The following is a 15608-nucleotide window of genomic DNA, read 5'->3' on the forward strand; positions in this document are numbered from 1 at the left end:
ATGTTAGTAGGTAGATGGGGGTGCGGCTTGGGGTGAGAGGAAGAACAGGTTAGGGAGGCAGAGACAGGCTGGACTGGTTTTGGGATGCAGTGGGTGGAGGGGAAGAGCTGGGCTGGTTGTGTGGTGCAGTGGAGGGAGGGGAAGAGCTGGGCTGGTTGTGTGGTGCAGTGGGGGGAGGGGACGAACTGAGCTGGTTTAGGGATGCGGTGCGGGAAGGGGAGATTTTGAAACTGGTGAAGTCCACATTGATACCATTAGGCTGCAGGGTTCCCAGGCGGAATATGAGTTGCTGTTCCTGCAACCTTCGGGTGGCATCATTGTGGCACTGCAGGAGGCCCATGATGGGCATGTCATCTAAAGAATGGGAGGGGGAGTGGAAATGGTTTGCGACTGGGAGGTGCAGTTGTTTGTTGCGAACTGAGCGGAGGTGTTCTGCAAAGCGGTCACCAAGCCTCCGCTTGGTTTCCCCAATGTAGAGGAAGCCACACCGTGTACAGGGGATGCAGTATACCACATTGGCAGATGTGCAGGTGAAACTCTGCTTCATGTGGAATGTCATCTTGGGGCCTGGAATAAGGGTGAGGGAAGAGGTGTGGGGGCAAGTGTGGCATTTCCTGCGGTTGCAGGGGAAGTTGCCGGGTATGGTGAGGTTGGAGGGCAGTGTGGAGCGAACAAGGGAGTCACGGAGAGACTGGTCTCTCCGGAAAGCAGACAGGGGCGGGGATGGAAAAATGTCTTGGGTGGTGGGGTCGGATTGTAGATGGCGGAAGTGTCGGAGAATGATGCGTTGTATCCGGAGTTTGGTGGGGTGGTGTGTGAGAACGAGGGGGATCCTCTTTGGGCGGTTGTGGCGGGGGCGGGGTGTGAGGGATGTGTTGCGGGAAATACGGGAGACAACTTGGAGTTGAGGTTATTTGATCAGTCATGCTCTTTTTGAATGTTGGAAATTCCGAATGGTCTGAATGGCCCGCTTGGTAAAAACTCCGCAAACAAAATGAGCTCTTCCCTCATGAAGTCACCTGATGTGTAGTATCGTGTTAAACGCCTTTTGAAAATTAAACTATATTTCATACGAAACATTCACTTGCATCAATTCTGCTATTTTCCACCGAAAAGAGTTGTAATAACTTTCTCAGGCTGATTTTCTATTCATGAAGCCATGTGGTTTGTGTTAGATTACGTTTCGTGTGCCTTCTGTTACATCCTTTCCAAGATGTTCTCAGATTTTCCCGGTAACAGATGTCAAGCCGCAGACCTACAATCACATATTTTATGATAAGACAGTGTGAAGCTGGACGAAAACAGCAGGCCAAGCAGCTGGAGAGGAGCAGTGAAGTTTACGTTTCGGGTCGAGGCCCTTCTTCAGAAACACGACTCGAAACGTCAACTTTCCGGGTCCTCTGATGCTGCTTGGCCTGCTGTGTTCATCCAACTTCACACGGTGTTATCTCAGATTCTCCAGTATCGGCAGTTCCTACTATCTGTATCACATGTTTTATGTCGCCGTTTCTTTTTCGAACAAAGGTGTTATGTTGGCCGTATTCCAATATGGGACTTATCCAGAATCTAAGGATTCTTGGAATGTTAGTATATTATTGGAATATTAGCACCAGGGCATACATGATCCCCCTCTCTAATTCCTCTAATATCCCATCAGGTCCAGGAGACTTAGCGGTCTATAACCCATCAGTTTCCCTAATGCCTTCACAGACACATGCCGATCGTGCTTATTTCTTCTTCGTCCCATATGCTCTCTTGATTATTTCGTATATTTAAGATTCTAATAGTGTTTTCCACCATGAAGACTGATGTAAACTATGCACTCAATCTCTCTGCCATTCCATGGTTCACCGTTTTCTGCCAAGCTTCAATTTCTGGTTGGAATAAGTTCACTTTGAAATCTCAATTGTTTATTTAAAACATATTTCAGACAAATTGTTGTATTCCCCCTGGATATTAGTTCTTATTTTCACCTCGAATTTAATTTCCTCCCGGTATATTTTCCAGTTATTTTTGTTCGTTTTGAAACCACAACGAACTGTCCAGCTTTCTGTCATCTTTGGCAAATTGCTTTTTTTTGTTGATGCTTTCCTTAATTCCCGTGGTTAATCATGTTTGATTTATTTTTATTTCCCAAAATCCTTGCGCCTTATTTAGATGGACCTATGCCGTGAAGCATCTGACAATTTTCCTCAAATACTTTTTCTGTTATACTCCATTCTTAGTTTCCTGCAGATAACCCTGCCGTATTTAGCCGTATCAATGTTTCGGGCAATTGTTTCTGGCGCAAATTTCTCACTCTCAGACTGAATGTTATATTCAGTGGAATGGTACTGATTCCTTGGAGTTATTTTGCCCTGAAACCACTTGATAAACCTGCTCTCGATGCATCATAAGATGCAAAATAACCGGGAGGAAGAATCCATAAAATAATTTTGGTGACCTAACATTCTGCTCAACAGATATTTATTAAATTTACAAAACGGTGTTGCGCTGATAAGAAGAGCCTTGCAGTCACTCCGTGACAGTCTAAGAAGTACAGTAGTATTATCAAGAGGCGTGTAATCAATAATGCCCATGGATTTCGGGGTGGGTTGGTGCTTGGGGGAACATTATGAATATTGAACTAGAAGCGAATCACACTCAGAATTCGTCATTCAAATGTCGTTGAATCAGACACGTATTCCTTCATGAATCATTGGTATGTTTATGATTAATTATTATCCAGGTCGCAGAATTCCACGGCTTGTAGATGGAGAGTCCCAGTGTTCCGGCAGACTGGAGATCCTGTACGCTGGAAACTGGGAAACAGTGTGTGTCCTTCACTGGGATTTGGACATTGCCAATGTGGTCTGTGCTCAGCTGAACTGTGGAGTTGCCCTGTCCGTGCCAAGAGGAATTCGTTTCGGAAGGGGCACTGGGCTAATACGGAGAAATCGCTTGGAATGTAAAGGCAGTGAGACAAGTCTATTGGATTGTGCTCTTTCTCCCGTAACTCAGCATGAATGCAGCCACAGTGACGATGTCAGTGTGATCTGTTCCAGTAAGTCCGACCTGACAGAATGAGACATCAGAGATAATGGGGACTGCAGATGCAGGAGAATCCAAGATAACAAAGTGTGGGGCTGGATGAACACAGCAGGCCAAGCAGCATCTCAGGAGCACAGAAGCTGACTTTTCGGGCCTAGACCCTTCATCAGAGAGGGGGATGGGGAGAAGGTTCTGAAATGAATAGGGAGAGAGGGGGAGGTGGACTGAAGATGGAGAGAAAAGAAGATAGGTGGAGAGGAGAGTATAGATGGGGAGGTAGGGAGGGGATAGATCAGTCCAGGGATGAAGGACAGGCCAAGGAGGCGGGATGAGGTTAGTAGGTAGGAAATGGAGGTGGGGCTTGAGCTGGGAGGAAGGGATGGGTGAGAGGAAGAACAGGTTAGGGAGGCGGGGACAAGCTGGACTGGTTTTGGGATGCAGTGGGGGGAGGGGACGGTTGGTTTTGTTGGGATTTGGTGAATTCCAATATGACTGAAGTTGAGCAGTTCTCACCAAGACAGTGTTTTCAAAAGGGAATCGCAGTTTTTTGTAGAAACTGAAGAGGGAATGACATTGCTGTCATTGAGTCATAAACTCATAGAGCTCCACAGCATGCAAACAACCTCGTCTGTGCAACTTGTCTGCGCCGACCAGATATCCGAACTCAATCCAGTCCCATTTGCTAGCGTACTACTCTGCCTGTGATGCTCCAGGGAAAATAGCCTTGCTTATTCAGTCTCTCCTCTCGCTCGAACCCTCCATCCCTAGCAACATCCTTGTAAAAATTTTCGGAATGCTTTCAAGTTTCACGACATATTTCCTGTACCAAGGAGACCAGAATTGCTCACGTAATCCAAAAGCAGCCTAGCCAATGTCCTGTACAGCTGCAGCATGACTCCTAACTCCTACATTGAATGTTTTGACCAAAAAAGGCAAGCGTTGTCCTGCCTGCCTGCGACTCCACATTTTGAAAGCACTATCTTGGTGACAACTGCTCGTCTTCAGTCATATTGGACGTCACCAAATACCCACAAAACCCATCAGTGAATGATCCCAGAATCGGTTTGGGATTTATGTGAGAAATAAATATTATCCGGCACACCGGGAATAACTCCACTTCTCTTCTCTGAAAATGTGAAACAAGGTTATTTATAGCCTCAACCTGAACGGGCTGATTGAGCTCGGGGTAATTTCTGGTCTTTCAGACATTACTGACAGTACCATAATCAGTTGACTTCTTTGCTTAAATTCTGGGTTGCATTTCCAATCTTGTGATTGTAGGGAGATTGTGTTAGTGACCACACCGACAGTGACAAAGCCTTTCAACCATCTGTGTCTCGGGGCAGGAAGTGTTTTTTTGAAAAAAATAATCTATTGAATATGTTCTGACTATTTTCAATTGACCAAAAGTATTCAACACACTTGCGCTGGGGGAGCAGTGAGCGATATTCCAGAAGTCCGATTCCCTTGCTTTCGAAGTTGAGTCCGAAACCAAACCGACGCCAAATGCTTCCGAATTCGCCTTACCTCCAACACAATGTCAGAAGTGATGTTACTTGCAGTGGACTCATTAAGCCTCAACTCCATTCACAATTCCTCAGAGAGCAAAGCGTTAACATGCAACAACATCTGAACATGATCCAGGCTGACACCTGGAGGTAACATTTACTGCGGATGAATATGAGACAGTCATTTCGAACATGAGATAATCTGAGCGCCCTCCCTTGGCAGTAAATTGTTTTTACCATAGTTCAGGCTCCATCAGCATCTGCACATCATTCTCGGCCAGACATTCACCTTTAAACATGTACATAAAGCCAATGGCTGAAGGTGCAGATCAGATGCCCACAAATTCGTTCGACTTGATTCTGTCTTGCGAACATGTAAACACGTTAACTCTCTAAAAATGTAGCAACTGCGGTAACTAGAATGGTGGCGAGACTCACTTCCGAGTGTTGTGCACAACTATCAGTTCAGTTTCCATCATCAAAGTTAAAAATATCCGTCCCTATGAAAGCTGGTCAATGATGTTTTACTGGCTGCACATGAACTGTTTCTCTTGATGCCTTTCTTGCTGCAGGTGAACGTTGGCCGCTCAGGTTGACAAATGGCGGAAGTCGATGTGATGGAAAAGTGGAGATTTACCAGGATGGCAGCTGGGGTCAATTGCAGGACAAGATGTGGGACCTGAATGACGCTAGCGTGGTGTGCAGGCAGTTAGGCTGCGGCGTCGCCATAGCTGCTTATAACTCTTCAAAATACGGCGAGGGTGGAACGACAGTCTGGTCCACTAACGTGCAATGTAAAGGAAACGAATCACATCTGCGGCACTGCAGCACAGCCCCATTCGATTCTCCTGTCCCCGACAGCATTGGCGTAGGAGTCCTGTGTTCAGGTGATTAAATACTTTACGTATACACGAGCCGAATGGCGAAATGTATCATGATCTCAGCAAACTGGGAAAATTGTTCACTTATTCCACGGCGTCACACAGACCAGATTTTGAAATCAGAGATATGTGTAGACATGAAGGACACTGGAAGAAGTGAACATGGCTGATTTTGTCTGTAATGTGTAAAATTGTGACGCAGGGAATTTCACAGAAACATAACAGCAATGAACGGAAGGTAAACCAAAGAATTCTTACAACAATCTTGGTCAGAGAGACTGACGTGAAGAGGACTTGTTCGAGCTGGGAGTTTATTCTGGTTTTACGAGGCCATTTTGGCTGACAAACATCTGAAATAGTGCTCTGTTGTACATTCCATCGAACAGTTGAAGGGACCGGTTCTATCTGTTTAATTCAGTGATTGTTTGCAGCTGCATTTGAAGTTTTTATTTTGCTCGTGTTGATGCAATGTTAATACGTGTATAAACATGCAATTCTCCTGAATTGATTCCCAACAGATCACATGCAAATAAGACTGTCGGGCTCCGTGACCAGATGTGCTGGCCGACTGGAAATTTATTACAACGGTACCTGGGGTTCGGTTTGTGACGACGCCTGGGATATGAGAGACGCTGATGTGGTTTGCAAACAGCTGGGTTGTGGAAGGGCCTTGAACACGACACTTCCTGCTTCTTGTGAACGCAACTCAGGCCCCATTTGGTTGGACGAGGTGAAATGTTCCGGGAGAGAAGAATTCCTCTGGCAATGTCCCTCTGCGTCGTGGAATAAGCACGACTGTAATCATAAAGAAGATGTGAGGATTGTGTGTTCAGGTATTGCCCGTTTTCTTCACACTAAAAGCCAAGGCTTCACACGGAGCACTCTTTACTGTGTAATTCCAACAGGACAGCAGAGAACAGCAACAAATACTTCCTGTCTCGTGGTCTGACTGTTCCTGATGATTTAGCCATGTGTCGCTCTGCATTACTTCGGCGAACACAATCTGTGTGTTCTGATCTTTCCATCTCAATCATACACCTACCCCGATTCACCTTAAATACATCGACACTAACCGCTCAGGGCAGTTTACAAATTTCAAGTTCTCCGCCATCCTCGAGCCAAAAATCAATTCCCCGAGATTTCCCGTTGGAGTATTCAAAACTTTTCTGTCTACGAAAATGAAATTTGGAGCCGTCAACGGTTGACATAATCCGTGCTTCTTTCCGACTGGATCTCTTTGCTCCTTTGCAGTATTCAGATTTTGCCTAGAATTGTTCGGCCTCTTTATACTTCTGGCAAACCTCACCACTTCGGTCCAAAGTACTTTTCTGAACAATCATAGAACAGAACACCTCAGCAACACGGCCTTCGCCCAAACACCCCTCATTCCCTTTTCATTGCGGACCATGTTGGTGTTTTAAATTCTTTTCTGCACATGGGCCGTAGCTCTCTATTCCGTGCATTTTCTTGAGTTTTGTCGAAACCTTTCTTAAACAGTGCTATCGTATCTGCTCCTACCACTTGCCGTGGCAGCGCATTCTGAGCACCTAACACTCAGCGAGCTTGCCTTGCACATCTCTTTTAAACTTTTTTCCATCTCACCTGATACATGTGCCAAATGATATTTGATGTTTCATTCCTGGGGAAATAACACCACCCTGTCTGTGCTTTCATAATTTTATATACTGCTGTGAGACCGCCCCTCAGCATCCGACGCTATAGCGAAAACAATCCAAGCAAACTTTCCCTCGACCGAATTCATAACAAACCGGGCAACCTCTTTTGCACCCTTTCCAATGTCGCGACATCCTCCGTATAGTGTGACGAAAACATGACACACAATGTTCCAAATGTAGTCGAATCAAAATCGTACACAGCCGCAAAATTTTATTAGTCAGTTGCAGGTAATCATACTGTATTCCTTCTTTCTCACTTTATCCATTTGCCGTATCACTTGCTGGTAGCTCTGGACTTGCACTCAGGTAGACCATATATATATTAGTACTCCTTAAGGCACTGCCATTTACTGTATATTTCGGTTTGCATTTGACCTCTGAAAATGTACCACTTCACACTTGTCCAGGCAAAACTGCATCTGCTGTATTGCAGTCAAACCTTCCAGCTGTTCTACATTATACATTGAGAACCGTCTTCACTATCTTTGAATCGGCCAATTTTCTGGTCATCTGCAATTACTCAGACCACCTGGATTTTCATCCAACTTATTTGCCTACATTTCACAAGACAACAAGAGGTCCCAACACTCATCCTTGTGGAACACCGCTGGTCACAGATCTCCATCCGGAAAGCACCCCCCGACAAATACATGAATCCGATGTGAATTCCAAGTCATCGTGGATCCCATGTAACTTTAATTGCAAAGGAATTTTGCCGATTCTGAGCTTGGTTGCACTTGTAAAAAATTATATTCCTTTATTAACTTCACTCAAACCGCCAAAAGCCATACACAGCCCTTCACCAAGCACCATCACCACTATTACGACCACTTCCACTTCTCGTTTATCAATTAGCCTGCCATCGCTAGTCAATTTGAAAATTGCCCTTTGGAATCCAAAGCGCAATAGACAGTCTCCACGTTCATCAGTCAGACAGCAATCCCCTTGGAACACAAATTCTCAACTTTTCTGCAGATACCGTTTACGCCGACTCTGCCTGCAGAAATACTTTGCAGAACAGTTCTACCGAGACCCTCGTGTGTGGCTGACTTGCTGAAGTTGTTTTTGAAGAAGTACCAGAAATTCGTGATGATGCTGACGTTTCACTGTTGTCTTCAGAAGACGTTTAGACGCGTCAGAAAAGTAGACCGTGTCATAAAAGTGACCAGAGCAACAAAATTGACAGACTCTTAGGAAGCAGAGAGAAATGGGAAACGGATTATTTTTGGAACAGATGGAAGTTGTTATGAAACAATCCCAGCGCGGTATTGGCAAACATATACTTTTCTGAGTATATATCAGCATTTTGATGCGCAGGGAATGGGTTCTTGTAGGTGCCACAAATCTTCGAAGATTTATAAACTGTGGCAGCAAATGTAGAACTCCAGAAAGATACAGATAAATTGGTAGTGTGGGCCAATAGGTGGCAGACGTGAATCAGCGCAGGGATGTGTGACGTGATGCATTTTATTTGGAAGAACATTGAAATAAAGTTTGAAAAGGAAGTACAAGTTGTCGGGAGTTCAGGAGCAGACAGGCCTGTGTGCATTTGTCCAGAGATCATTGACGGAAGGAGGACAAGTGCAGGTAGGAGTTAATAAAACATACAGCGCCCTCAGCTTTATTGGTAGGGGCCTCGAGTACAAGAGCAAGATGTGATGTTGAACTTGTACAAGATTCTTTGTTAGGCCTCAGCTGGAGTATTATGCACACTTGTACACGCCACGCGATGCACATCGTGCAGACATGAGACACAGTGCAGAAGCGTTTTGGAAGAATGTTCCAGGGATCAGTTGGTTCAGTTTTGATGATAGCTTGGGATGAGGAGAAGGCTGAGGGGATATTTGATTGACTTTTTAAAAATTATGAGCGTGCTGGATAGAGTAAGTATGAAGAAACTGTCCTTGTTCAGAAGAAGAACAAGAAGGATAGGGCATAGACTTCCAGCGATTTGCTAAAGGAGCAAATGCGATGCAAAGAAAAATGTTTTCACACAATTAGCAGTTACGGTGTAGCATGCATTGCCTGAACGTAGGATGGCTAAAATTGAATTGAGACATTGAAAGAAGGCATTCAGTGGTTTTCTGGACATTGAAAATCTACAAGAATTGGGGGAAAGCAGGAGATTGTCACTTGGTCGTGACGCTCTACTGAAGAGCCAGTGCAGGATGGATCGAATAGTCTGTTTCTGAGCCGAAAGTATCTGTAATTCGGTGACGAGGGTTGTTGCTGTTTTCCTGTTAGCTTTCTAAACACCGAATGGTGATCAATGAATAAAAGTGGTGCAACATGTGTTTATCTCCCAGCTGTGTTGGGGTACACAACGAGATATTCTAATAAAATAACGCATATTTCTGATTTCATTGATAGAGCATAAAGAGCTGAGGCTGGTGAATGGGAAGCATCGCTGCGAAGGGAGAGTGGAAGTGTTCTACAATGGGACGTGGGGAACAGTGTGCTCTGAGAATCTGGAAGACCATGACGCCCAAGTGATCTGTAAACATTTGCAGTGCGGTGACTTCATTTCCCAAGGCATCGAGTCTTTCGGACGGGGATCTGGAAAGATCTGGTTGGATGAGATTGAGTGCAATTTACAAGAGACGACACTTTGGCAGTGCCAGTCAGCGCCGTGGGGAAAGCACGACTGTAATCACTTTGAAGATACCGGTGTGACTTGTTCAGGTAATACAATGAATCTCTTAACTATGGGGATGTCATTTTAAAGCTTGACCTCTGATACAATCTGACATTCACTTCTTCACAGAAGCCAACAAAGTGAATAAGCAGCCCCACAGATCAAAGGATTGCAATCAAAGACCAGGTACTTATAGCTCTCTGTCAGATTGACGATCTAACTTTAACACTTAGCTTCTGCTGTCACACAAAATTGATTATATTTTGACAGAATCGGGACTACCTTTGCGCCTGGCTGGGGGCAACAGCAACTGTTCCGGTATTGTGGAGATCTTTAACGGCAAGACCTGGGGCACAGTGTGTGATGACTCCTGGGATATGGCCGATGCCAGTGTTGTCTGCCGACAGATGGCATGTGGCCCCGCCGTGTCGGCCTCAGGAGGAATCACTTTTGCCCAGATTGACCGGGAAATCTTGCTGGGCGAAGTGAAGTGCAAGGGAAGAGAATCTTTTCTGTCTGACTGTCCTTCCTCCCGCTCAGCTCATCCTGACTGTGAACATAAGGAAGATGCCAGTGTGATCTGTTCTGGTAAGGAGCTTGCTGACTGACCGTTTGAATCTTCATCGGTGAACATGACGAATTGTTTTCAGAGTTTCGGATGAGCTGTTGTCTTTCTGAAGTGAAATCTCAGTCTTTGAAACTCATGAATATTTTTACAATACATTTCACAGAGCCTGATTTTTCACCGACTCCTTCACCGTCCACACCTGCAGGTATTTATTTCTACGACTGTTCATGTTAGAGTTTGGATTTGGGAAAGTAGTTTTATTGACACACTCGTGTGCTTTTATTAATTTTTGACGGTTATATTAGTTTCAAATTGATTGAAATATTTGAAAAGTTCAAGGTGGGCTATGTCTCTGCTAAATCTTTCTGTAACTCTGCCATTTAGAACAAGGAGATAAAATCAGTCCCATCCTTGCTGCTGTTTGCATCGCCCTAGCAGCACTGTTACTGTGCGAACTGATCATGCTCCTGGCTGTAAGACGGAGAATATTTACCAGAAAAGGTAAGGCTCGAAGCTTTTCTCTGAACTGGCAACAGCTGTCAGATGCCACTATTCTACTGATGTGTTGATGATGCTGTGGACAGGTGGACATATTGCGGGCGTAGGGAGATCATTTGAAGTTATTAGGAATCAAGGTGAATCCATTTCTGGTCATGTCGTTTATTCAAGACACTTCTGGAGTGAACGAACGGCAACACTGGAACTGGGAAGTGATTTAGAGTATCCTCACTCACTTCTCCCGTTTCTCCAGCATTTGGGATACCGGAAGAAGTTACCTGGGACAATGGGTCGGAAGTATTCGTTGAGCTGTTTGACCTCTGCCTTCAGTTATTTATTTCTCAGTTCCTCTTCACTCATCTGTTGGTATCGGTTCGAATTCTTCAGTTCACTACACTTTCGATCGCAGCCATTCCATTGACATGTCACCACGGACGTATCACCGTGAGTGTGCAAAATATGGCATTTTATACAGTGACAAGATACAGTTAAAACCAGGCCGTAACAAACGGATGTTATCCTCTGGTTTCAGTCATCTTAGCGCAAAACCTTATTTCAAATCATTTCCAAATGAAATCTGTGTGAGAGAATTTGCGTCATTTCTTTCAGTGCGTGATCGGTAAATGTGAGTTTGCATGTGTCATTGTCAGTGGACATCAGTATAGCATTGAATGTCGATGTGTCAGAGAGTGTGTGAAAGCATATGAATGTTTGTAGGTGAGTGTGCGTGTGAGCTTGTGTGTCAGTGAATGTATGAATGTTAATGTTTATGTCAGTGAGTTTGTCAGAGTGTACTTGTGTGTGAGTGTATTTGCGTCTGAGTGCTTATGAGTGAATCTGTGTCTGTATGTTTGCGTTTGTGTCAACGTGTTGAGAGTGCTGGTGCGGCTGTGCGTTTGTGTTCGTCAATGTGTGGGCGTGAGAGACTACCAGAATGTCTGTTTGTGTGTCAAGGAATGTGTGCATTCGTGTTTGTCGGTGAGTGCGTGCCTTTGTGGGTCATGACATAGAACAGAGAACATAGAACAATACAGCGCAGAACAGGCCCTTCGGCCCTCGACGTTGCAGCCGACCTGTGCACTAATCTAAGGCCATCCCCTTACACGATCCCATCATCGCCGATATGTCCAAGGACTGTTTAAATGCCCTGAATGTGGCTTAGTTAACTACATTGGCAGGCAGCGCATTCCACGTCCTTCCCACTCTCTGAGTTAAGCCTGTGAGTGTAAATGTATGGCAGACAGTTGAATGGACAATGTTAATCGAAGACTTGGCAGTGAATTTAGCCTTGGGAAGATTCAGTGGGACGAATTCCCGCACGGGGAAGTGAGTTTACTTGTCTGATAAAAGGACAGTCCAAGACCCAAGCAGTAAATGTTCACAACAAGTATACAAATGTGTTCCTCTTAAATTTTAACAAGTTTCTAACATGTCCTTACATCACTTCAACATAAGTTGTTTTGACTTTTCAAAAAATATTGTTATTTTCCGGAATATCAGAGATTCGCAGATGATTACTGTGCAAAGGGACACCATGGGGCACATCTTGCATATCCTCTTCTCTGAAGCAGCATCATAACTTTGTGTCATTCCCTTGCGTTTTCCCCAGAACGCTGCGAAATACTTCTCTTTCGTGAATAATCATTGCATTTTGAATGTCTCAGTTGATTTGGCTTCCTCGCAGAATTCACGCAGCGAATCCCAATCATGAGCTCTTGGTGTGACAAACGATTCTTCTCACATTGCAAAACCGTTTGAAACTATTCCCTTTTGTTCTCGAAAACATTATTCTCATGCGATGAATAGATTTTCTCCCATCTGCTCTCTCCAGCCCCTCATCATTTTGTCAACCTCTGTCAAATTTCCTCCCAGCTTTCGCATCTCCTTGGTAATCGTCCATACTTCTCCAATTTATTCTCAGAACGGGAGTTTCCACTCGTTGAAAAATTCTCGTAAACTCTTCTGTCCTCTCTCCAGTGCCTTCGCATCCTTCCGGAAATCTGCTGCTCAGAGCAACTGCAAACATTTCTCGTACTGAGGTCAAAATCACGTCCGCTCAGTTCGCAACAAACAACTGCACCTCCCAGTCGCAAACTATTTCCACTCCCACTCCCATTCTTTAGATGACATGTCCATCATGGGCCTTCTGCACTGCCACAATGATGCCACCCGAATGTTGCAGGAACAGCAACTCATATTCCGCCTGGGAACCCTGCAGCCTAATGGTATCAATGTGGACTTCACCAGTTTCAAAATCTCCCCTTCCTCCACTGCATCCCTAAACCAGCCCAGTTCTTCCTGTCCCCCCACTGCACCACACAACCAGCCCAGCTCTTCCCCCCCACCCACTGCATCCCAAAACCAGTCCAACCTGTCTCTGCCTCCCTAACCGGTTCTTCCTCTCACCCATCCCTTCCTCCCATCCCAAGCCGCACCCCCATCTACTTACTAACCTCATCCCACCTCCTTGATCTGTCCGTCTTCCCTGGACTGACTTATCCCCTTCCTACCTCCCCACCTATACTCTCTCCACCTATCTTCTTTACTCTCCATCTTCGGTCCGCCTCCCCCTCTCTCCCTATTTATTCCAATTCCCTCACCCCATCCCCCTCTCTGATGAAGGGTCTAGGCCCGGAACGTCAGCTTTTGTGCTCCTGAGATGCTGCTTGGCCTGCTGTGTTCATCCAGCCTCACATTTTATTATCTTAATCAAGTAAAACAATTTACAAAACTTTCTGTCAATGAAACTCTCAAACAACAATAAAATTCTGAAATCAAGTGAACATTAATTGTTAAAAAGAGATATGAGACCCCAATTTACAAGCTAATTGACAGCTTCGAGATAGAAGTCAGAGGTGCACTTCAAAACCCCTCTTCCTTTAAAGAGACGCACGCTGATCCTGGCACTGCGTCTGTTACTTTACAGGAAGAGCGCCCCGTCATGTCACGGTGCCTGTGAGTACAGCTTTCATTTTAATCCTGCAAGCAAAACGACAAAATGTTCATCTGTTGGTCTCTATCCTTCCGCAGGTGCGCTCACCGACGACTGGGTTTCACCTTCCGTTTTGTACCAAGGAATTTATGAAGAGATTGATAATATTGCAGTGCTGAAAGATTCGGCTCAGACAGAGGGCTCAGGTACACAATTCGACACTTTCACTTCCCCCTTTCGAGAGCTGAATGGTTACAGGAGAGTTCGGGCACGAATTTCGAATCGCTCGCTCACAAGTTCTCATTGTTTAGCAGTCCCATCACACTGAATGAATAATATGGTCACCTGTCATCTGACATCCCGTTTTCAAATGCAAGTTTGGGGTCACAATATAAGGCCACAAACGTCTCTCAAATCTGCAGAGCCTTCAATTATTTCGCACATTGGGACGACTGGATGCGGAAAAGGTCGATGACTGAATTGAAAGGAAAAAAATCGGAAAAATTATCCTCTTGACGATATGTTGTAATCCCACAACCCAGGGCAGTCATTTTTCGAATTCACCTCTGGCACATTTTAAGTAAGACGGGAGAAGACTGCGCTCACTGACACTGTATGAACGAAATAGCTCATATATTGTTCTCTGCCCTGTGAAAGGACGTGTTCGCTTTAGCAACAAGCTGTACTGTGTGACGTGGTGTCAGTTCTGCTGTTGCCTGTCCACAGTTTCTCTGACAAAATGAATTGGACTATCCTTCTTGATAGTCCGCAACAAATAGGAATCATGTAAGTGGATTCGGTTCTCATCTCCCATCTCCCCAATTACAACCCGCTTTTGTGTTTACAGTTTCTGCTTCCCATGACTCAATAAACCACATCGAATATTACACCAGTCTCAGTTTGTGTGATAAAGATCCTGGACCAGCGAACCCTGAAGGAAAATCCTCCAGTACTCCAGGTTTGCATCTTCGAGCTTGCAAACGTTTTTTTTAACTCTATGCTTCACATTGTCTACTACTAAAAACCAGAAGCAAAAGGCATCTAGCGACACATGCCATCGAATGGTGTAGCCAAGAATCAGCGGCCCTGGAGAGTGATTTGACTGTAAAAGTTAATTGCTCGGCTAGATCTATGATTAGCTTCATTGCTTCAGCTAAGATAGCGGGGCTTGCAAACGAAGATACGGTTCATTCACTCTCGGCTTTCTCATCTTATTCATTTTTCTGCCTTACAAATTCTTGCTAGAATGACATACCATCATAGAATATATTGGTGCTAAGTGTTTGTTTTCAATGAACATCCTTTTTTTTCCCTTCCAGGTCCATTTGCAGGCAATTATGATGATGTTGGGACTGAAGCTGTGGACAAGCGGGACAGTGAGTTGCTGCTGGATCCTGGTCCCGATAACTTTTCCACACTTAAGTTGAGCAGCGGTGAGCTCGCCGCTCAGGGTGAGTCAGCCCTCCGTCATGTTTGCTGAAGCGGTGTAGTCATTGGTGCAGAACACCTACGGGCAGCATAAGTGAACTCATACCACTTCCCGGAGCATGACTTTCATTGAGTTATACATTGTAATTCCATCAAACACATGCATGCCTTTGTCAATAATTGGACCATCTGGTCAGCTGCTTGGCCATTTTTCAACATCTCCACAGCGCATTGAGCCACATTTGCTCTCGTCCGTCTCTCTCTGTCAACCCTCAACTGGTATCATTCAGAAATTTCTTTCCGATCTCCACCAAGCTCACTCTGAACTCATCTGACAAACGAGAACCTCTTCTTCTTGGACCCGATTCAGATGAAACAATTGACCTCTAATCTTCCCCAGTCATTCCACATTCCCCACCATAAATGCTTTCAAGTCACACCGAACATACCCG

The 15608-nt window shown here is 44.9% G+C and overlaps 1 protein-coding gene across 1 annotated transcript in view; it reads left to right on the forward strand.

Annotated features, from left to right (window-relative positions):
* The window catches only part of LOC125450462 (deleted in malignant brain tumors 1 protein-like), a 65359-nt gene extending 51303 nt beyond the window's left edge, over positions 1–14056 (forward strand). Inside the window, exons 11-19 of the mRNA XM_059641166.1 lie at positions 1176–1232; positions 2729–3043; positions 5111–5425; positions 5938–6252; positions 9466–9789; positions 10013–10318; positions 10462–10503; positions 10683–10799; positions 13827–14056. Of these exons, the coding sequence (XP_059497149.1) occupies positions 1176–1232; positions 2729–3043; positions 5111–5425; positions 5938–6252; positions 9466–9789; positions 10013–10318; positions 10462–10503; positions 10683–10799; positions 13827–14056 (2021 nt within the window). The remainder of the gene's footprint in view (positions 1–1175; positions 1233–2728; positions 3044–5110; positions 5426–5937; positions 6253–9465; positions 9790–10012; positions 10319–10461; positions 10504–10682; positions 10800–13826) is intronic.
* The last annotated feature ends 1552 nt before the right edge of the window (positions 14057–15608 follow it).

The sequence above is a fragment of the Stegostoma tigrinum genome, chromosome 40 (genome assembly GCF_030684315.1).
Source record: "Stegostoma tigrinum isolate sSteTig4 chromosome 40, sSteTig4.hap1, whole genome shotgun sequence".
Lineage (NCBI taxonomy): Eukaryota > Metazoa > Chordata > Chondrichthyes > Orectolobiformes > Stegostomatidae > Stegostoma > Stegostoma tigrinum.